This window comes from Brachionichthys hirsutus, chromosome 22 (genome assembly GCF_040956055.1).
Source record: "Brachionichthys hirsutus isolate HB-005 chromosome 22, CSIRO-AGI_Bhir_v1, whole genome shotgun sequence".
Lineage (NCBI taxonomy): Eukaryota > Metazoa > Chordata > Actinopteri > Lophiiformes > Brachionichthyidae > Brachionichthys > Brachionichthys hirsutus.
The window spans coordinates 8,076,135-8,097,971 of record NC_090918.1 but is presented as its reverse complement, the minus strand read 5'-3'; the positions used below and the strand labels follow the sequence as shown (position 1 = coordinate 8,097,971).

The 21,837-nt window shown below is 45.0% G+C and overlaps 1 protein-coding gene across 1 annotated transcript in view; it reads right to left on the bottom strand.

The window, feature by feature from the left end:
- Positions 1–1,262: 1,262 nt before the first annotated feature.
- The window catches only part of snd1 (staphylococcal nuclease and tudor domain containing 1), a 104,278-nt gene continuing 83,703 nt past the window's right edge, over positions 1,263–21,837 (bottom strand). The window contains exons 19-24 of the mRNA XM_068755010.1: positions 17,373–17,496; positions 15,812–15,881; positions 13,941–14,054; positions 11,803–12,006; positions 3,423–3,467; positions 1,263–2,222 (exon numbers count right to left, since the gene is read on the bottom strand). Of these exons, the coding sequence (XP_068611111.1) occupies positions 2,157–2,222; positions 3,423–3,467; positions 11,803–12,006; positions 13,941–14,054; positions 15,812–15,881; positions 17,373–17,496 (623 nt within the window). The 3' untranslated portion in view covers positions 1,263–2,156. The remainder of the gene's footprint in view (positions 2,223–3,422; positions 3,468–11,802; positions 12,007–13,940; positions 14,055–15,811; positions 15,882–17,372; positions 17,497–21,837) is intronic.

The following is a 21,837-nucleotide window of genomic DNA, read 5'->3' as shown; positions in this document are numbered from 1 at the left end:
ACTTCAAGTACTGAGGGTCAACAGTGCAGAGTGATGGAGAATGTGGAAAGGAAGGAAGAATCGTGTGCAGGCAGGCTGGAGCGGGTGGAGGAAAGTATCAGGTGTGCTCTGTGATAGGAGTGTCAGCGAGGATGAAGTGAAAGGTCAACAAGACAGTGGTGAGATACGGTCAGAGGCGCCAGACTTTGATGGTTTGGACATGTCCAGAGTAGAGACGGGGACTGTATCGGTAGAAGGATGCTGAGGATGGAACTGCCAGGGAACAGGGCTAGAGGACGGCCCAGGAGACGATACATGGACGTAGTGAGGAAGGACGGTGGAGAAGGAAGATTTGCTGTGGTGACCCCCTGACAGGACAAGCTGAAAGTACAGTAAGTAGTATTAATATTTAAAAACACACTTTTGAGCCGGAAAGTGAATTCAATTGGACGTTTCATGAATTGATGCGATACATAGTTGCAGCTGGTGTTTATCCACAGGATGCATAATGTGCCAGCATCAATTAAATGGAAAACACTCTGCCTGGGTTTTTTCCATTGTGGGACAATCGTTTAAGTGCAAGCCAGTAAAACTCGTTGGGTGCTGAAATGTGTTTTTCAACAGATCTATTTTCGGAGATGGTCTCTGTGGCTGCTGAAGCCGCTGAGCTGTCATTCAACGCACTTTGTGATGCAAAACATCTGCCATACGTCTCCGATGTAAATTAAGCACCTGCCCCATTCACGTTCTAGAAACAAGCTTTAAACTGTGCTGCGAGTGAACTGATCTGTGTTTAACGGTCACTTAATGAGAACGGAGCATGTATTTACGTAGCGGTCAATAGTAATACATTTTTATGATCGCTTTATTACAGCTCTATTTTTTTACTTTAACCATGTAACAGTGGATTTCGCTGCCAAGATTGTTAGACTGTGACCCAAAAAAACTGCACCAGTAAATGTATTTAGAAGTAGAAGGAAAACTGTTAAATGAAAGCTCACTGTGACTTAATTGTAAAGATATAATGGTGAGCTTTAAATGTGACCTTTGGCTGATCTCATCCAAGAAGGGCGGCATTTCATTTTCCTTCCTGGCATCGAGATCACATAAACAGATTTCGGATATGCGACCTTCAAAACAGCACCCTCGCCGTCGAATTATCACCTCATGAAATTCAGCAGAATGTCCGTGCATATTTAAAAATCAACGCGACCTCGTTCCTGTAATTTGTACCTTGAACCCTCTATTGTAAAAAAACAAAAAATCAAAACCAAATCTTGTAGGTTGCTTATTTTTTATTCCGCTTATTTTTAATAGAATGCAAAGGTCCATTATGAGGAAACAAATTCAAAACACTGTTTCTGCATACAGAACGAGAAGAGGCTGCCCAGGATCATAACCATTTGAATGTAAACTTTACAGGCGATTCAGAGATGATAAAACGTCACATGATGCGGCAAAATGTTTACTGGTCATAAAAATGTGACAACGAATAAACAACAAAACACTCCCCACGGAAACATCTGCATGTTTTCACACAGATAAATACCAAAGACAAAAATAAATTCAGATCTTTTATGTATTTTTTTTTGTCTGCGTGGCTCCTAACAGTATTTTGTCTAAAATAAATCCATTTACACTTTTCAACATATCCTCACATTTACATGAAATTCGGAAGGGAAGCATTTGTTTGCAAAAATAACTCAATATGTATCATGATTTTCCTGCAAACATCCCGCAGAGAGGAAAAAGCTGGGTTTGAGGTTACAGCATCAGAAAACAAAGAACGATTGGCTGAAATACACACACACATTAAGTATCATAATTATTATCATTCTCACAGGAGGTCTGCTGAAAAGGTAACATGGCAAATAACACAGATTGGCAATAGAGCTGGCAGTAGCCTAGAAAAGAGAGGAGGAAGGAGAAGGATATTTTTTTTCTTTTAGCATTGCGAGCATGATGCATTTGGAGCTACGTAGCTAGCCGAAGTCAAAGCGGGCGAAGGGTCAGGGCAGGAGGGATGAAATGTCAAAGAGGAAATGTGAGTCAACGCTTGTTTGTTTACTTTCACCGTTAATATTTTGTACTCAGAAGCATCACTTGACGTCCATGTTGGTCTTTGGAATGGTGTTGACTGGATGGTGGGGGTGGGTGGGGGGACGGCTTGCTTTTCTTCAACGCCTGTAGCCAAATTCGTCAGCGTCGTCTGCGCGGAAATCGCCGTAGCGCCAAATGTTGAGCTGATTGGAGGACAGAAGAGATTTCACTGAGCATGATGAACAAATAATAAAAAAAACATTCCAAACGGGACTCTGAATGAGCTCTCCTTTTTCCTCTTGACCATTAAAAGTGTAATGTGCTGGAGACACAAAGTCGACATGCTACGCTTGACAGGGAGATCACTGCTTTTACAGGCTGGTGCGAAGGCGTCCACATAATCATCATCATCATTTAAATCCAACACTTTGTGCGTGCCCATCTAAGCTGGAAGCCCACAATGTCTCAAATAATACCCCGTCTATTACGTCTCTGCTTCCATTACATTAGCAACACCACATCGCCTCATAAACCGTCATGTCCCCCCCCCCCCCCCCCCCCTGCTAAATGCTGCATTTATTACAATGAGCCAAAAGCAGTGTGTAATAATACTGTGTGGAGCAGCATCCAGGATGGCACTGCTTGTTTAAAGGTAAAAAAAACATGGTTTTAGGCATGTGCCCGTGTGGGATGTGTGCTCTGCTATTAATGCCATGATTCATAGCTAATTAGCAACTGTGGTAATTAGCACTAATTACTCGGATGAAGGAATGAATGACGCCATTTTAGCCAACGCCAGCCTCTCATTCTGCTGCCTGAAAACATGCTCGTGACTCCACTAGTGATTGGGAGTGAATTCCGCCTCTTAGATGAGGTGACTGAGCAACAAAAAGTGGCGCATACTACATTTAGCATTCATTAAGCCACAAATCTAAACGAGCTACATTAGATACCGTCTCGTTCTTGGTTTAATATTCTTCAGACTCGCTTCCATCCTCGTTACCAGATTCATTCTGGTCGCACTGGGCTCCACTGACAGCGCTGTGTTGAAAGCTCTGCCACGTTTACACATTATGAAAACAGTCCTGCGTGACATGTGTGCAGTCTTCTCTCTTTTCCTTTTCCACACATCCACCACCCCCGTTTTCACAGTATGGACCTGCACAGACTGTGGGCACCAATCCATATGGGACAACCAGTGACTGCCAATATACTGTGTCACATCTTGAGGATGAGAGGAAAAAGCGGCAAAGAGGAGAAAAAGAAAACACACTCTTTCTCTTGGTGTAAACTGGTGAGATAATGCAATCTTGTTTTGGCAATATTAGTGGTAAAAGTACAATAATGATCAGGAGGCGACAAAAGAAGCTGATCTGAAACTGGGTGTGAAGGAAAGCACTTACCCTGGCACTCTTTGCAGACTCTTGACTGTTCAGGTATTCCGTCACCTGAAACAGAAAGAGCTTTTGTCAGCACTGCTTTAAGGAGACTCAACCCATTGTTTCAGCGTCCTCCTGTGACCCTGGATACACTTCTTTTTTTCGCTCGTCCTCCCAGGCATGTCGGATTTGCAAGGAACACGATGTTCACTGACGATCAACACGGTCAAGAAAGTACACACAGCCACAAATTGGTTATGACGCTTGCAGGGAACGCGGCGAGCACAAAGATGTGAAGGGAGCATACGGAACATAGAAAGCCACATTACGGCTCGCTGTCTGGGGTCAATGCTTGATCCACCGTGTGCAGAGCATCACGTCGCGCTTCATGCTACATCTCACACTAGCGAGAGCCACTCGAGAAGAGAGGCTCTTGCAACCTCTTGTGCCTGCTGACATCGAGCAAGACCTCAGCGGCTCCAACACGAGGAGTTTCCCAATTCAGATTAAGGGGACGGATCTGAAGAGGAATATTGGGAAGATGGTAAAAATAAAACAAAGATAAGAAAACGGTAAAGAAGAATCGTGGCGTTCTCGTAATAGAGTCAAACGTCTGCCGTGCCTTTCAGATCATATCAGCAGAACAGCCGGCTCCAACACACACTCACACACACACACATACACACACACACAACAGAACAAGGAGGCCAGATGTGTGGATGGGGCTCTGGAGTTTAATTGCTTAGCTAGCTCGTGCATGTAGGTTGATTTGATAGCCACGCCTGCACATGGCACCGGCAAGATACCGGACCTGCTGCTGGGCGTTGGGGCCACGCCGTCCAAGGCGGTGCACGTGCTAAAGTGTGCGGCTGGGGAAAGTGCAGCGGCTGCACAAGACATCCATCAAAGCCAACTAAAGGAGACATTTTTTATTATTTTCTTGGAATCTCGGTCCCCATCAGACAGATGTCACCATATGGAGGCACCGGCCGATAATATTTCACGGACAGGAAAGGTCAGCGATGCTATTTGGGCTTTGGAAGGGAGCTTTCAGTGCCTGGAGCGGTTTTCTAGGGGGGGTGGGGGGACTAAAACGATATGGAAGAAGCTGTTTCAAAGTGAATTTAGAGATATTTCAGCACAGATTGTAATTATTCCCATTTGTCGGAGGGAACTGGAAGGAATATAAAGCTTAACATTTAAAAATGGAATATCAGTATACATTTTGCTGCATCCACATGCAAAGCATTCATTGAAACACGCCAAGAGTGCTTACGGCACAATGCACACAGATGAGGCACTGCCGCTTTGGAACCGACACGGTGAGCCTCTTTGCTGGTGGGGAGGGCGCCTTTCCTGGCTCGCCCTCATCCTGTACTGTTCTCACTACAGCTCGGCGCATCAACAACCAATCGGTGCGCAGCCGAACGCGGATGATGACTGCCTTTGGTTTCCGTGTATCCTGTCCCGGAACGCTCTTTCATAGCTTTTCTATTGGCTCCTGCGGGGAGGCATAATAGCTCATTTACAACACAAACAGAAGCAAATGTCATATGGAGATGACTTCAAGTGGCGGAAGAGAAGGATTTTTTTCTCATCATGGGAAACAAGCGGCATGTTAAAATGAGGCGGGGTGGGGGGTTGAGAGGGGATGGTGGAGGCGAGGCTCGATGCGCCGCTGCCAGAAAAGAGAAATTATGTTCCGGCAAAGTAAAAGTTTAACAGGGGAAAATGCTCAAAGTTCTGCAGAGGAGAAGAACACGAGGGGAGGATGATGAATGAGGGAACAAGGATGAAAATTGTCTGCATGGAGTTCGGGAGTCGGCAGCAGATGACGGCACGCTTGCCTGGACGGCCCTACAGAGCTCCCATATGCCAGACAGATGCCATGTTTGGTGAACAATGGCTGTGGACACTGGCAGAAGTTGCTTGGCTACGAAGGACGTTGCATGTGTGACTGTCGTCGAACAATGTAATTGAATATTAACATAATTTTAAACTCTGCAAAATGCAACAAAACACTAAGAAGTCAGTTCGGCGAATTTCTCTGAGAAAACAGCCCTCAAAAACAGATTCATAACTACTGTCTGAGTCCGTCCGTGACAGGTGGCGGCGGGTCTGGTGTTTTGGCACCAGTCAGTGCGTCAGGCCGACTGTGAATCTGTCTGCCTGAGAGCGACAGTAAGAGAGGGAGAGTCTGTATTTCCCTGCGCTGGTGGTGCCCAGGTGGCGTTCTGGTAAAGCGTGGTGTGAAAGTGACGGAGACGAGCGATCGCTAACATGGCAGCCGCCTGACACGTCGTGTGCGTCTGGTGCGTAGGTGAGCTGCATCTTTTATTTTTCTACATTTCACAGCATGTGGACCAAAAAAAAAAAAAATCCAACTTAAAACAGTTTTGGGTCCCAACAAAAAAGGGGGCCGATAATCAAAGCTTCGGCATCAGGCTTGCTTGTTTTGTCCTTCTGTAGCGAGATGGGCTGTCAGGAGACGTAAACGCCACTCGAGTGGAAGCGGAACAATGAGACTTCTCCTTGCATGTTGAGTTTATCCTCATTAACAGCAATGGCAATCACAGCATTCCAGATAGGAGCAACTCCAGGCTTTGTTTTTATTTTATTCGTGCGTTGCTCTCGCGTGCTTGTACGGCTGTCAACTCCCCTGAAAGCAAAGAACTCCACGAAGACAGGTCCGTCGTCGGAAGCGTCTGCCGGAACATAATGGCTTTCATGTCTGCGGCGCAGAACCGCTTCAAGTCAAGTGTACTTGGGTGAGCGGCGGACGGTAGTCCTAAGAGGCTTCTCATTCAACATGTCGGAGCATGAATAGTGCACGGAAGTAGGCGAGGAGGCCAGAGTTTGGGGAACGTCTCTTCAGAGTCTTTACCCTGGAAATGATTCAACTCTTGTCATGTAGATGCCTTTGCTAACCAAAGGAAAGCCGTCAGCGCGAGACAAGTCAACAAAACAGATGTATAAATAAAGATGATCCATATATTTTCACGGTAAAGCTTCATTTCGTATTTTTTTTTAATTAAGATGCAAGAAAAACAAGATTTATGTGAAGTGCGGCGAAACATCTTTTTTTGTGGACATCCGTTCAAGTTAATAGAGCTTTTCTGATAGGAACTAATAAGTCGAAGTCCTGTGTGTGACTGTCACTGGCCCCATTTGAGGTAAACCCCCCCCAGCGTGGCTGTCGGAGGAGATCAAGCGCTCTGGCAGGAACAGAGCGTGACAAGCCCACCAGCGTGGGTTCACAGAGTTAAGGAGACTGCACACATGTGCACACACACACACACACACACACACACACACACGCAAATGCAAGGACAGATATCACTGAAAACAAGTCTCACTGCAAAACGGCACAAACATCTGTGCACACACAAAGACACGCTTTACTGCATGCTGTGTGAGTTTGCTATTCTTTTGTTCAGTTATGTATTTTATCTTTTACTGCAAGGTCAAACAACTAAGTTTGAACAATGTGGTACTCTCCATGTGTGTGCGTGAGCAACTGCAGAAGATGGGATGGCATTTTAGAAACGGTGTGTGACACCCAGGACATGCCAAAGGGGCATGCGCGGTACGCAACTATGTGCAAGCGAGCGTGTCTAAGAGGGTGTGTGTGCTGTCAATAACTGGGCAGTAGAAAATGCCCAATGAAAAGACCCGCCTCTAACGCTGCTTGTAAATTAGGTATTGAACCAATGATGGGAAGAGGTCACACTGACAAAGGGGGGGGATCATGTGATCACAGCGTGTATCCATCACTAATTATTTATTCAGGAACCGGCTTTCTCCCACGAATTACACCTCCAGCAGGGGACCTGTTGCATTTCCTACTCATTACTCTAATTTGTCTTCTCAGATGTGTCCCCCCTGCATGCCAAATACGTAGCTCAAAATGAGTGTCTAGTAAAACATGTAGTGTGGTTGTCCTCTCTGCTCCTCAGCAACCACAGCAGTGCTACAATGGAATAGGTTTGCCCCACAAGACCTCATTTTGTCGCAGTTAACGGTTAGAAATCCCAACTTTCCTGTGAGGCTTATCATTAGAGGCTGAAGCCGGACCTCACCAGTGTGACAGCAGCAGACGGCATCACATCAGCCGCCCAACAGTCGACTATGTGTACCAAACGGCACAATTGCACGTTGATAAATGGGACAACCCATTCCCGGAGGCATCCCCAGTACGTGTGAGGATCCTTCCTGTGTTCCTGCATGGCCTGCCCACATGCATCTGGAGGTGTGACTACACTTCGAAGCACGCCATTTCATCTCCATCTACACCTTCAGCCCTCATTAGCACAATTACTCTGCAATGCAGCCATTGCTGCTAACTGTAAGAAAACTACGCCACCCATGAGGCAACTCATATAAAGAGGAACCCCCACCACCCGCATTTCATGTAAGCCCCGTCATTTACAGACCTGTCCTCGTGGGCCTTTTGAAGCCACTTAAAAGTAATATCTCCACACATGAAGAGCGAGGCCTCAGTGCAGATGAGGGAACAATACAGGCAAAGGAGATAAAAGGATATCAAACTACATTTCCCAGAGGGCCATCGGGTAATTAAAGATTCCAGGACTCATCTGCAGTGGACTCTTGCAGATGTTTTCCCCGTAGCTTTCTGCTGATGCAAACACGGCGCTAACATTTTAATAGAGCTTCAGAGCATCTCAATGTGAGGCTGGTGCGAGGGACACTACAGCATCCTCGTCTCCACAGGAAGACGTCGCTGTTGGTGACTGATAATAATGACACTGGCGATGGAGTGTCAGACATGGCCCTGTTTGTAACCGACTTGTAATTAGCAAGCATGAGATCATTAGCTGGTAACACTAATTCCCTTTGGAGGCTAGTGCAGATGTTGATTGGTCGAGGTTGCCTGGGCGAGACTTCTTTGTGCCCGGTGGCCTCACAGAGTTGAAATCAGTCACGTCGTTTGGTAGCTGCTGACAGAACAGTAGCAAGAAGCAGCAGAGCACAGAAGATAGCGCTTCTAACCACATAGCCATCTTCCAATTGAGCTGTCATGACATCTGCAGCAAGAAAACACACACATCTGGGTGTGAGTTTCCACATGATGGACAAAGAGAGCTCCTGCAGGTACTTGTTACTTCAGGTACTCGCTCAGGTAGAAAGAAAAAAATGCCTCTCTGTTGTCGTTATCAACCTTGTTCTCTTTCTGCCAAAAGAAATGGCACCACAATCAAAGCAATGTGGCTTCAGAGGGCAGAACTGATTTTAAATAGCATTGTATTAACAAGGCGTCAAGGCGCTGCCTATTATGGTAGAACACTGAAAGACAAAATGCAATTCAAGTAAATGCAGATTGTCCAAATGGAGTGTTCATCCTCAGTCCGGATAACATGCTCAGCAAAGGTTAAAATAAAGAACCCGGGGCAGCGAGAAGAGCACGGGCGTATGAGTGGACCAGTAAATAATGACGACAAGTACAGAGGAAAGGGGGGTGATGCACAGAAGGTGGAGAAACTATCTGGCAAGAAAGAAGGAAAGTACTGGGCTGAGAAAACAAAGCAGTTACGTGATGAAGGGGAGAGTCCTGAAAAGATCAGAAACCACAGGAAGGACAGGAAAGTGATTAAAAAGTGAGTAGCAGTGTGGGAACTTCCCACTCTAGCAGAGGATGTGTGGTGGTGTTGATGGTGCCAGACCAATTTAAGGATGGCTTAGTTTATCTACAGCGCCCGGAGGTGGCAGGAAGTCAGTGATTCTGAAAGGTCAGAGAAGAAGTCTGAATGTGACGGAAAAAACTTTTATTTTGGACACAAACGACTGAACTGAAATCCATCCTTTTTTGGGCTGCAAAAGTTGAAAGAATTGCCGCATGTAAACTGGAGTTAATACTTAACACATGTACGGTTAAAATTATACTTCAGATTTTCATGGAGTCTCTTCATCTCCTCTGATTGGGCGAATTTACATCAGCACTTTTCTGCGCTTGATGACGCCTGATTGGACAAAATTCACGCTTACTTTTCAGCCCCACGATTTTTTTTGATGGAGTAAAATCAACGCACACTTGTTCGACAATTTACTAGATTTCACACTGAAAGGAAGAAAAACATAATTGACTTTCCCATCTTGAGCAACGCAGACATCGATGGGGGGGGGGGGGAGATGATATTTAAATGTGTGAACAGCAAGACAAAGTTCATGATGGCTGATATGTTGTCGCTACATAATCTCTGTTGCTGGATCAATGATATCTCTGATGATTATCTACACATTCAATCTGGAAGCTTGTCATCGCACGTGCACTTTGTCATTTGCCACGCGTCTGGGTCATCGGTTCAGTTTCCCCTTCCAGATTGTGTCAATCTTACGGTTTTATGCTCCTACTTCCTCAGGCCTAGATCACTTCCAACCAGTGGGATGTGCAGCTGGCAGGAATAGCATCATCCTTTTGCAGACACTTTCCACAATGACACTGTTGTATATCCGCAGCAATTACCATCCATATGGCGTGTAGAGTGGGCATCGGTGAACGTGGGGCTTAAAGCAAATGTGCACCAAATGGCTAAATATCCCTCTCGGCTCTCTCTCTCTCGGGACAAAACCGTCCTCAAAGACTGGTGTTAACCTTCAGTGCACTTATGACTGGCTATTGATAGTGGAGTGCCAGTGAATATTACAGCCCATCTGTTATACAATGTGTAACACTCGAGTACAGATTATAATACCCATGTTTCAATCCCCGGAATGGATCATGAATTAAGAATGAATCTAAAATGGAGCAGATAGGAAGGACAAAAGTCACGTTCCCAACTAGGCTGATAGTCCCGGATGAGTCAGACGAGAGAAAGGAGGAGACAAAGAGCTCGGGGCGAGTCGGGTTTGGGTACCACACTATCAAAACTTTGAGGGGAACTTTCTCTAAAAGATTGGAAAAACAATAGAGTCTCGGATCCAGAGGTCAACAAAACGTTGTCTTTCCCTACAAGATAATGTTCTCTGCTGTCACGCCAGCAGCAGCTGCAGCGCTGCTCGTGATCTTTGAGCCAGAAATGTGCCGGGAAAACAAATGACTCTTATTCAACGCTGGTAGATTATAAGAGTATAGCATGCAGCCTTATCAGATAACTCCACAGGGCTTCAACAGAGATGAGTGAACCATGTAGAGATCTGTTTTTCTTCCAATTATTCTCCGAGACAATTTAATATTTTAATCTTACGCATTTGACATTTCTGAGAATCCAACATGGCATTATTAAATGCTTTTTTTGGTCTGGTCCTAAAAAACGCGGAAGACTTTAAATTTCCAAGTAACGGTTAAATCCTCACATTTCAAAAGATGTACCTCTTATTTTAGCCTGGAAAAGAATCGAAGCAACATCACTGATATTGAGCCTGGTATGACTGTCAGACACTCACGTTCCTCAGATGGAGCAAGCGGCGCAATTAACTGAAGTACCCAACAGAACTGTGAAAAGCCACACATTCTACGAATCTGAGGAACATTTGCTTGCTCCGAAAGTGTTTTCTTTTTTTTTTTTAAATGGACTGATCACACTTAAGCTTCCTCGGCAAATCTGATGGGTGGAAACATCAACAAGGAATGTTGTACAGCTTACTTTAACACTCACTTGTGAGCGTTTTGGCAGTGCTACTGATGGTTAAAGCTCACTCAGATCAAAATGTTTGTAGGCAGTGAGGAAGAAGCAAACGGCGAAACACAGCTGTGGAATACTGAAAGCATTCGAAACCACGGAATCTAAAACTAAAACTCGTCTCCAAGCCTATCAAGACAAGAGCTAGATCTAGTCTACCGGGACCATTAGCTGGAGACTGCACTAGGGGTCTCTGTGCTTTTATTGTCATGGTTTAGTGTGTAAAGAAATTAATCTATGTACAAGTGAGTATACAGCGTAAAGGTGTGAGCTGACCATCGCTTTCTCCCTCTTTCCTCTATGCATTTTGATTATGTTAATGAAATCAACATTTGTGGACATGCTGTATTTCTCCATTCCTTTGAGCATTTCTATTTTTTTTTTTTTACAGTGGAGTGAATAATATTGGGGCTGAGTTTAAGCAGTAATTGAAGCAGGAATAAATAGCCCCCTATTTTTCTTTATCTTTCATGTGCAGAGTGGCTTTTTCCGGGAAAATTAGCATAATGAGAGGAGACGTAAATGAACGACGCGTCATGGTTTGACAAAATGGCCGCCCTCTCAGACTAATTGTGGAGGGGTGTGAGTGGACTGACGAATGAGGAGTGTTCAGATTAGAAAAGCTACGGGCGTTAGGTGCTATTAATTCATCAACAAGAATCTATGCAGAAGTAACAAGTGGGTGGGTGGGTGCACTCGCTAGTATAGAAACCGCCTGGCACCCTAACAAATAAAACAATGGCAAGTTCTCCGGGTGATTCACTCACGATCTTCTGGAGGTGCTTCTCCTTGCGGACGTCCACCATCACCAAGCCCTCCTTGACCAGGCCGAGGCCCACGTCGTCCTTGGTGTCGCCGAACTGTATTGTGATGTGTGGGCAGTTGGCACCGGCGTACTCCACGTTCAACAGGCACTGGCTGTTCTGGATGTCCCTCACGATGCAGTCCACCACATCAGCACGGGCGTCCTCCTGGAGGAGGACGGAGGAGGATGTCAAGGATGTCGGGAATGGAGAGGGGAAAAGCGAGGAAATGGAGGGGGGGGGGATGGGAAAGGGACCCTGATGGCTCTTACAAATAAAGATGAAAACATGCCATGGACAAAAATGTACATATGCATTTCTGTTTGGGAGATGAACTCATCACATCAGTCACCAATTGATTAGTCAGACGATCGATAGTGCAGCAATTACCCGCTCAAACCAGTTCAAGAGATTCCATTTTTAGCCTGAACAAACGAGCAACGCTTCTCTCTCCTATCCTCTCCCCTCCACTCTTCACTTAGTTACTTCTCTCTCTCCTTCCTAACTTTATTGAACGCACGGTGGACAATGAGGTGGAACAGCTTTCGAAGCAAGACTGGCCCGGCGTCCTCCAGCAAAATAAAGAAATAAAAAACAGTAAGGAGGAGAAAAATAAGGGATGTTGCGTGTTCAAAGAGGGGAAGACACTTAAATACAAATTAAAAAATATCAGTCTCTGGCCATCATCCATCTCTCTGCGTCCCTTCTTTCTCACTCTGGTCTTGTCTCTATGGCAACCCCCTTCGAGCTGGTCGCCCTTGGGTACGTGCGTGCGTGTCTGGCGTGAGCGAGCAGGGAAGATTGTTGCAGGCACAAAACTAAGGGCCTTTTTTTTTGTCCCCGCTCTCCCCCTGATCAACCTGTCAAGGCGCTACAGGGGAGCTCAGGGCAAAACAGCGGAAAGGCGGGGACAAAGACGGAGAGGTACTTAATGTGCGATGAGACAGACATGGAAGGGGGAATGAACGGAAGGGACAGCCGACAAAGGAGGTGCGATGAGACAGAAGAGAGTATTATAGAACAAGAATGCTTTGAAACTCCAGGGTGGGCAATATCAAATGAATTAGGAGTTCCAGGGACATACATGTTTGCATTTTATGTCTGTAGATCAATATATGACACAGAAACCATTATTGCAACCTTTTCCACTCCGTTGTGGACAAAACAGTGGGCAGAGGCAGCTGATGCAGACGGGCTGGGGACGGCGTGCTTCTCCTGCTTTGTCTAAGTCAGAGAATGTTTTCCAGCATCCCTCTTTTCTTTTTCTGATCATTGAAGTAACTACATGAATGATCCCATCCCAACGGCAAGATTTTGGTGTACTCTGCAGCCCCCCCCCACACAGATATTTTGTTCGGGGCGCCAGGTGGCGGGTTCACCAGACGGAGACATCAACCTTTACTATGTGCGGCAGCAAAGGTGGAGTAGAACTGGGGCACGGTGCTGTCAGGCTGAGTGACACGGTAAAAGGCTTAAGATAAAGCAGACGGAAAACACATGAAGGGTAAACCGGTGGGGAGAAAAAAAAAACAGGGAAGGGGTTAGGAAGATCCGGAGTGACAGCGAGAGAGGGAGACGTGGAAGGTGTGTGTCAGCTCGCAACATTTGGTAAAGCATTGCGAGTGTGTTTGGGGGGGCTGTAAAGTGGAGGCGATGCCTTTGCACCCCGGGCTGGACAAACAGATGGGCCACTTCATCCTTCAGGAGACACGGAGTCACGACACAGGTGTCAGCATGCGTGTGAGCACGACCGCCATCACCGATAGACGTTCGCTATGTGTCTGCACCAAAGCCCGAAAACACGTCCATTCAATTATCGCCAAATGTTTTGCAAGCAGGTAAACAGGTTTCTAAATATTTCTCATGGCTCTTGCCTGCTTGGTGCTGCGTGTGTTTATTTATGAGCGTAATATTCATTGAGACTTTGGCTTGGAATAAAAACTTGATCGTGCCAGTCGGTGGCAGACTTGTAATGTTGCGTGACAAGTGAGACTCGGCATGTTTCATGTCTTCAGAGAATGAGACGGTGGTCGTCGGTACATATCTCAGAACTTCATTCATATATTTCTATCACGGTGTTCGCGCTAGCTCCCTGCACTTACGTCCTGTGGGATCTGGATGAAGGCGAAGGCGTACTCTGTGGCCTGTGGCGGCAGGGTCCTGGTGCTGAAGGCCGGGGGGATGGCGGCCAGACGAGTGGATGACACGACTTCTCTCTGAGGGAGGAGGAACCGGACGTAAGAGAAAACACAGTACTTGTTCTTGGGTCGATCTGTGCGACCGAACAGAGACAATAAGTCAAACTGCTTTTGTGATTATCATGCGAAATGTGATCGGTCCATTCACATTCACTTAAAGCGAGGGGGGGGTCTGGCTGCTTCGCTGGCGAGACGCACGCAACAAGGTCACTGCAAGGCATCCTCAACGTCACAAGTCAGATCTTAAGTGAAGGACATCCTTAGACCAAACAGGCTGCAAATCCATCGATGCCTTGATTTCTATAACGTAGATGTACGTCACTTTAATGATGATAGTTTACGACTCAGGAAGAAGCACAGATGCTATTTTGTAGCTGCCGGCATGTATATGTCACCTTACCGATCATCTCCCAGCTGTTTTTAAAGTGGTACCAAGGCTCCTTTCACTAAGCTCCATCTGCTCTTCAGCTCAGTTACAAACGGAGATGACAGACGTCGATTGATAGTCACTAAACTCTTAACAGATTAGCAAGCAGAGCAGATTTCTTGAATTCGTGATATTTGCACGGGTTCATTTGTATTCACCGGCATTTTTGCAATGTAAGTTTTTTCTATCTAGTGCAGGTGTTGCCATCTCTCCACAATTTGCTTGGTGCATGAAATGCACAACTCTCAAATATAAAATAGATGTATGAAATTCCGCTGACATGAAGGAATGGAGCGATCGAGTTGATGGATCGACATGCATAAAGTGGCTGTGAGCGCCGCCGCCCAGCAGGTCGACTGAACGGAGAGAGTCGTTTTACATTGATAACCGTGGGGACTCTCGTTAATGACAGCTGTACCTTAGGTTAATATGTTCAATGAACTGCACAGTCTAGACAGAGACCATGTAGAACGTTATAATTCATCATTGCCATATTGGAATTTGAGAGCACTGCAAACGTGAGCTTTAAAAACGGAAAGAAAAAAGTCCTCTGCTGTGTTTTCCAATGGCCGTGTAATACTTTCAGCTACGTGTGCTGGCCAAACGCCAACATTAGCAGCTAATAGCTCATGCGACAGAAGCATGGATTGAACCTGAAATGACACCAGAACTACAAAGGCTGAGGTGGATATCAGCTCAAACGTTTGGTTTTTTTCTGTCAGCGTCAGGCTGGCCTCGGAGAATCACACTTTCGGCGACATGCCAGGACGCATCGCGTCTGCCAGCCAAACCTCGAGCGGTCCCCACCGCTCTGAGGTCAGTCGCACGCCGTGCTGCTCCACTGCATCATGGGAAATATCCTGCCGGCTGGGGTTTGGCTGCATGACCCACTTGGTGATGTGAGAATGCACATATGTAGAAACAAACATAACAACTCCACTCGCAAGTAGGCAGGACTTTTGTCATCGCGGAATAAAGTGACTTGCACAGAGGGGGAGTTACTGCTTTTGTCATTTTTATAAAAAAGGAATAAAATGACATTCTCAGTTCCACTCTTTGCTTCTGTGGTAAACATTACAGAGAAACAAACAAGCCTGGATCGCATTTGTCCTCAAAACTCCTGAAAGGATAAATAAAAGCTGCTTCGCTGCCTTTGAATATGGAAATGTGCAAACAACTGGTGTCTGAATCGGTGAAAGAAATCCCTCCTCAGACACCAGACTCCCTCCGGCTGTGGGTTTGGGCAGAAAACGTCTGTGCCAGTGTGTATTTTTGAGCCCGTAACAATGGTATTGATGATAATTGTGCAGTATTCTGCATCGGAAAAATCAAATTCAAGTTTACTCACGTTGCCGTAGTCAATGTAGAAGACATGGACTCTAACTGGTGACTCAACTTTCTCCACTCTGGCTCTGTACCTGGGAAAGGAGAGAAATAATTGAGAGGGAGAGGGAGAGACAAAGGGTGAGTAGTGCAGAGGGAAACAGATCAAGATAAGGGGGGAAAGAGAAGAAAACGATGAGTAAATGATTGCAGACTTATTTCCCTTGGGAGAAGGTGTTGGAGGATTTGTCTGTTGTGATTGTGGGGACAGGATTGGGAGAAGATGAAGGAGACCAAGGGACTGAGGGAGGACAAAGTGGAGCCATCAGGACAGAGCAGGACTACGGAAATTTCAGAGAGACCCTCTTTGCAATAAAGGATGGAAATTTTTACCTTTTTTTTTTTTCTTTGACAACTATTTGTGCGTTACCTGTAATCAATTGGCATTTGAAAGGTTTTAATTTTCCAGCTTCGGGTCAGGGTAAAGTTGAGCAAAATTAAACACAAGGACACAGATTGGTGGGAAATGAAGGGAAAACACAATAGTAGGTCCTTCTCATGAATTCACACTGAAGCTACAGAAAGCACGTTTCTCATCAGACTCAATTGGAGGAGTGTCTAATCATCTGAGCGCCACTCGACTGACTCGCAAACAAACAGGAGCGCGGAGGGCAAATTAGCCGAGAACCGAGGACAGCCGGAGAAAGCTAAATGATTAGACGCACGCACAGAGAGGAAAAAAGAGAGAACGATGTTGAAACTAAATAAGTGGATAATAGAAAGAGATAGAAAGTCTAAGTGAAGAACAGAGACTTTTCTTCTCTATTTTCTCTCATTTTGTGGTCTAAAGCCACAGAGTTCTAATTAGCCCACTAATGAAACAAGGACACATTCCACACTCCATATCACAGAATACAAAGAACAATGTCAACATGAACATAATTGCCTCCCTGAATAATATATGAACAATAAAAAAAAAAGGGGGGGGGGGGCAACTGGGCAAGAATATCAATCTTCAAGCAGGATTACGGTAAAGTAACGGGAAAACAGAAAGTCAATGTTGTCTGTTTAAAATGCCGTTGACCTGAATATCATCTTAGCGTTACCCTTAAAAACCTGAACAGGATGGATTTGTACCTGTGTCTTTGAACGTTTCGTTTTTTATTCAGTTTCCTAACATCATATTCTTGCCGTTTAGAACCTCCCTCCCTCGATTACCGAGACGGATCTGTCCCCATGACCATCTGTGAACTTTGGGTGAGGAGACTGGAAGGAAAGAGTTGTGTGTGTGTGTGTGTGTGTGTGTGTGTTGTGCTACTGTCAAGCGACACCGATTCTAAAAGGGGCCATAGCAGTGGCAGTGAGCTAATTACGCCCCGTGGGTGTCTGCAGTTAATGCATCACAGGCTTAAATAGAGACAAGGCAAAATTAAACGTCAGGTTTTCCCAGTAGGGAGCAAAACGTGCAAACATGGATGTCTCCGTCTCTGAAACGGAAACTTTATCAAATTTGCCAAGGTTAAGGGTCAAGTTCAAAGCCTTGCAAATAGGTCAAATGGGATGTTAAATATCAAAACCATGTTTACCATTCTCCATCGGCAAATTTGGCTATACAGTATTCCCCTCTGCGTGGCGAGTGGGATCCTTCTACTGGCGGCTGGGCAGCGATCTCTGCTCTCATGGTTTCCATCAGACTCTCCAACTGGCCTCCTGACAAAAAAACACAGACACGAATGAGTGAGACGGAGGAGAAGAGCACTTTACTAGTTCATTACATCACTTTGTCCTCCTTTCTTCTAATGTTACATTGGGTTGTCTGCCGTTTAACCTAGACTATTATGTTGTTCCCGCATCCACTAAGAGATCCAATTGGTGGTAACTGAGTAGGTGGAGTTAGGAAAAAAGCATGGCAATGATTTGATTCATATTTCATCAGCACTGCCTAGTTAGACAATTTGATCTAATTTCCGGGAGTCTGGTGCCTCACGGGTCACGGACTCATTTACATAAAGTAGAAGTCATGATTATTAAAATAAAGATACAGCAACCGGGCCTGTAAAATCACTGTGCCGTACCCATCAGACATAGCGTGACCCGATCTCTCACTCTTCTTTGAAAATTAATCAGATCTGTCATCTCGATGTTCATCAACCGATCTGTTGCATCTGCCCCATTACCCCTAAAAAGTAAATGCATGCATCGGTCTGAAAGAACTTCCATCTGAAGCAACTTTACCAAGTACGATGATGTGCTTTAAGGAATTTGAAAGTTAGGCTTTTTGTATGTATGCTGCTTTTTTTTTGTTAAGAAATGGCCGCGGGGTAGTCAGTCACAAAAAAAAAGATTTTCCGGTAAATTGCATTGACCAAAGATGAAGCATTACAAAGTTTAACTGAACCAAAAAAAATACAAATCTGTTAAAAAGCGCAGAGCTGCTCAGACAAACTCGAAAGCGACACGGAATAACTTTGCATAAGGAAAAGGATGACTCAAATTTATTTAGAGATTATTCTATTAAATATTTCAGCACTAACGGTTATGATACAATCTCCCTTTAGAGAAATAATCAGATTAACGTGCAGTATTTATTACCGTTGACCCATGAGCACCTTTTTACTAATGCTCTGTTCACTATGTAGAGAAAATACAGCCGAGAAAAAGCCAATGCAAATCTTTCCGTGACTCAAACCACGTGAGAGAGAATTCAAAGCAGAATATGGTTGTCAAATATGGTAGTTGACTTAGTCTAAGAGACTAAGACTTGCAGAGAAGGAAGTTGGGGCTTCTTCCAATGGATGTAAAATGAGACATGAATTCAGTCATTATGTACGCGTCTGCATCTATTAATCATTTAAGGTAGGTTTGCTGTGAATGCTGACATAAATATTAAACCATTTATAGGAACGCAGAACAGTATTACTGCCATGCCTTTCTCTGCTCCTTTACTGCTGTGTCGTGCCGTCAAGCTGACTATTATTCATGCTAGACCAACAAAATATAAATAACGATGTTTTCCAGGGGTTATCTGTGCCGAGACAGCCAAGCAGCTGCCAACCAACAGCCGACATTAGACCCTCATTAGCATGATGTTAAACCTGAAGAAAAACACCAGAGAAGGAATTTAAAGCGTGAAGGAAATTATGGTTGGGTTGTAGAAGGGGGGGTCAGGGCAGCCGGTGGAAGGGTGTCCCTAAACACCTCATTGGCCACCCACTGCTACACCAAATGCTGATGAATACAGTGAGGGGGAAATGGGAATGAAAACACAAACACACACACACACACATAAATACCAAAACGGATTCATCCTCAGGGGTTTACAGGCGAATTGCTTCCTGAATCCCTTTGCTCATCGTCATTCATCCTCAGGGGTGATGATCTTGCAGCTTTGCCACTGCTGCTTGATGCAGACCTCGTGGGGTACAGACATTACAGTCAGCTGCTGTTAAGATTACTGCCGACCAAAGAAAGGTTCACCCTCTCCATTGGTGGGGGGCTGATAGATATTTTGGGTTTGGTTTGTTTGTCAGCAGGATTACTCGAATAGTTATAAACTGAGGATTAGCACATTAACCGGAGGTACAATTCCATTTCTAGCATATGAATAAGGCTTATTGATTTGAACAGCTTTGTAATGACATATGGCACAGACTCACCTTCACACTGATACTATGCGGTTGACTAACACAAACACGCGAAGCCCATATATTCTGTGTAACTTCATCATCGATAACACTTGCTGCAGAATGTGTTAGAGGGGCAGAGAGTTTCTTTGCTCTGATTAACTCTCTAAATCTCTAACTTTAGCTCTACGGGGCTAATTTGCTGTCAGGAAATACACTCTAAACCCCCACACACGGGGCTGTGTTAGGGTTATGGAGTCAAAGGTCACCGACAGTGCAGTGTCACGGATCAGAAATTTTAACGAGAAGATTTATGGTCTGCTGTGACCCATGGATTCCCTCCAATTACTTCCAGGTCAAGTCCAGCCCACACTTCAACAATGAATCCATGTCCGCCCAGTAGCTACCGTGACTCCTGGCCTGTTTCATCTTTCTTCTTCTTCATTGATCGGTCCTACTGATGCCTTTTAGAACTTAGCTCATGCTTAAAACAAATCAAACTAAAATGAAGATATGTAACGTAACATGTTTTTTCTTGTTACATGCTGTAAGCTATAGCCTGACATCATGCAAGTCCGGGTGGGTGCTTTTCGGCAGAGTTATCCACCGAAAAAAAATACTTGCGGAAATATGCACATCACAATATTCATGAAAACGCACAAAAAGCCGTCACGTGAATTCACACACAAGGCTATAACAAAAGACACGACTCTGAATCAGCATTGGAAGGAAAAAATGAAATGAGCTTTATATGCTGCAGGCAAGTCGCGAGAAAATCCATGCCCTCTGGGGTCAATTGAACAAAATCTTTTGTGAATGCAGCATCCAAGTAAAATTCTGAATGTATGAGAACATTAAGAGGGAAGTGGAGCTTAGGCACTTTGCATTACAGCGGCAGAATCCCATTTAATACTGGCATAAAGACAACTAAATATCTGCGTGCAAACCACGTCAGGGTAAGTGCTCATTTTGTGTTGAACAGAAAGCCAAAGCGATGATCCGAAAACCAGCCAAGCCACAGACTCTGCATGATGTTAGCCAATTTCAGTCTTCATCTCTATATTCCTCTGTCGCGTTTCTCTCCCTCGTTCTGTAATTTGTTTGTACACCATTATGGCTGCAGCTGTTTGTAAATCATATATAATTACATTGTGAATGCCCAGTGCAGAGTGAGGGAGTGATTACGCCCAGATAAAAAGGAGAGGCAGAGCGAGAGAGGGTACAAAGAATGACAACGGTTTTGCAGGTTGTTTATGATCATATTTGATTAGATTCACACAGTGTGCGAGCAGAGACAAGGGGGAACAAAAAAAGACAATGAAAACGGTGAATCATGTGCCCTTTTGCTACACATCCCAAGGCTGGAGTGAATTCTATTAAGCTGTTCACGGAAGCCATTAAACCGCAGAAGGGTAAATAATCACAATATGACAAAGGCAAAGGCCAAGAGAGCGACGGTTGCTTGTGAAAGCATTCTAATTTACTGGCTTCTATGAATGGAGGAATTAGGAGTACATCAATGAAGAGGACCCTCTGCTGAGGAATCAAGTGACCGGAGGGGATGTGGAAACAAACACTTATCAATAAATGATTGTATTTTTAAGATGAAAAAGGGTGTTGGCATTAGATAACGACATGCAGACAAACAGACGGACATGTGTCATGCTCATTTCCATGTACCTGGCCATATATGGCAAAAAGAGTGTGGAAACGTGGAAGGTACTTCTTTGGAAATCAGAGTTTGTGCCACAGTTTACCTGTTAGTTCAGAGTATTAAATAATGCATGAGGTGCAGACGGAGCTTTGTCCTGTGAGGTGGAAGAATGGCTTTGTTTCAAAAGATACAAGGAAGGCTAAAGTGATAAAAAACGCAGCAATGAAAGACAGCAGAAACACCCAACAATACTGCTGGCACTGTTGGGAGTGCGACAAGCGCACACAGGTGTCTAGGGTCTCATGCCCTTTGTGGTTGGTTAACAAAGATGTGGCACACATTGGGATAATGCGAAAGCTTTCTGAAGACACAGTGCGACAAGGCGGTCTTCAAGACAAGCACGAAGGGACGCCACTAAAGAATACATAATCCCTCTGCTTGACAAACGCTACTCCTCTCCCATGAAAGATATGGAATACTCTGCAAGCGATACCGTTCCCCTACCACCAATTACGCCGTTTCATTCTGCTCTTCCCAGCAGTCTAGTGCCTTTTTACGGCAAATTACCGTTCCTGTAATTGGGAAAAGCGATCACCGAAAGATCTAAACAGAGACGGCATCTGTGGCTCTCTTTTTGCTTCCACCTCTGCTCCTCTCTCTGCCACCTGTCGAACCTCATTGACTAGAGCTAATGCTGTGATTTGATTGTGAGGCGTCCAAATATATCTATGAGATCGTCCCGGTGCAGCATTTGGGCAAGATCATAGGGGTGGG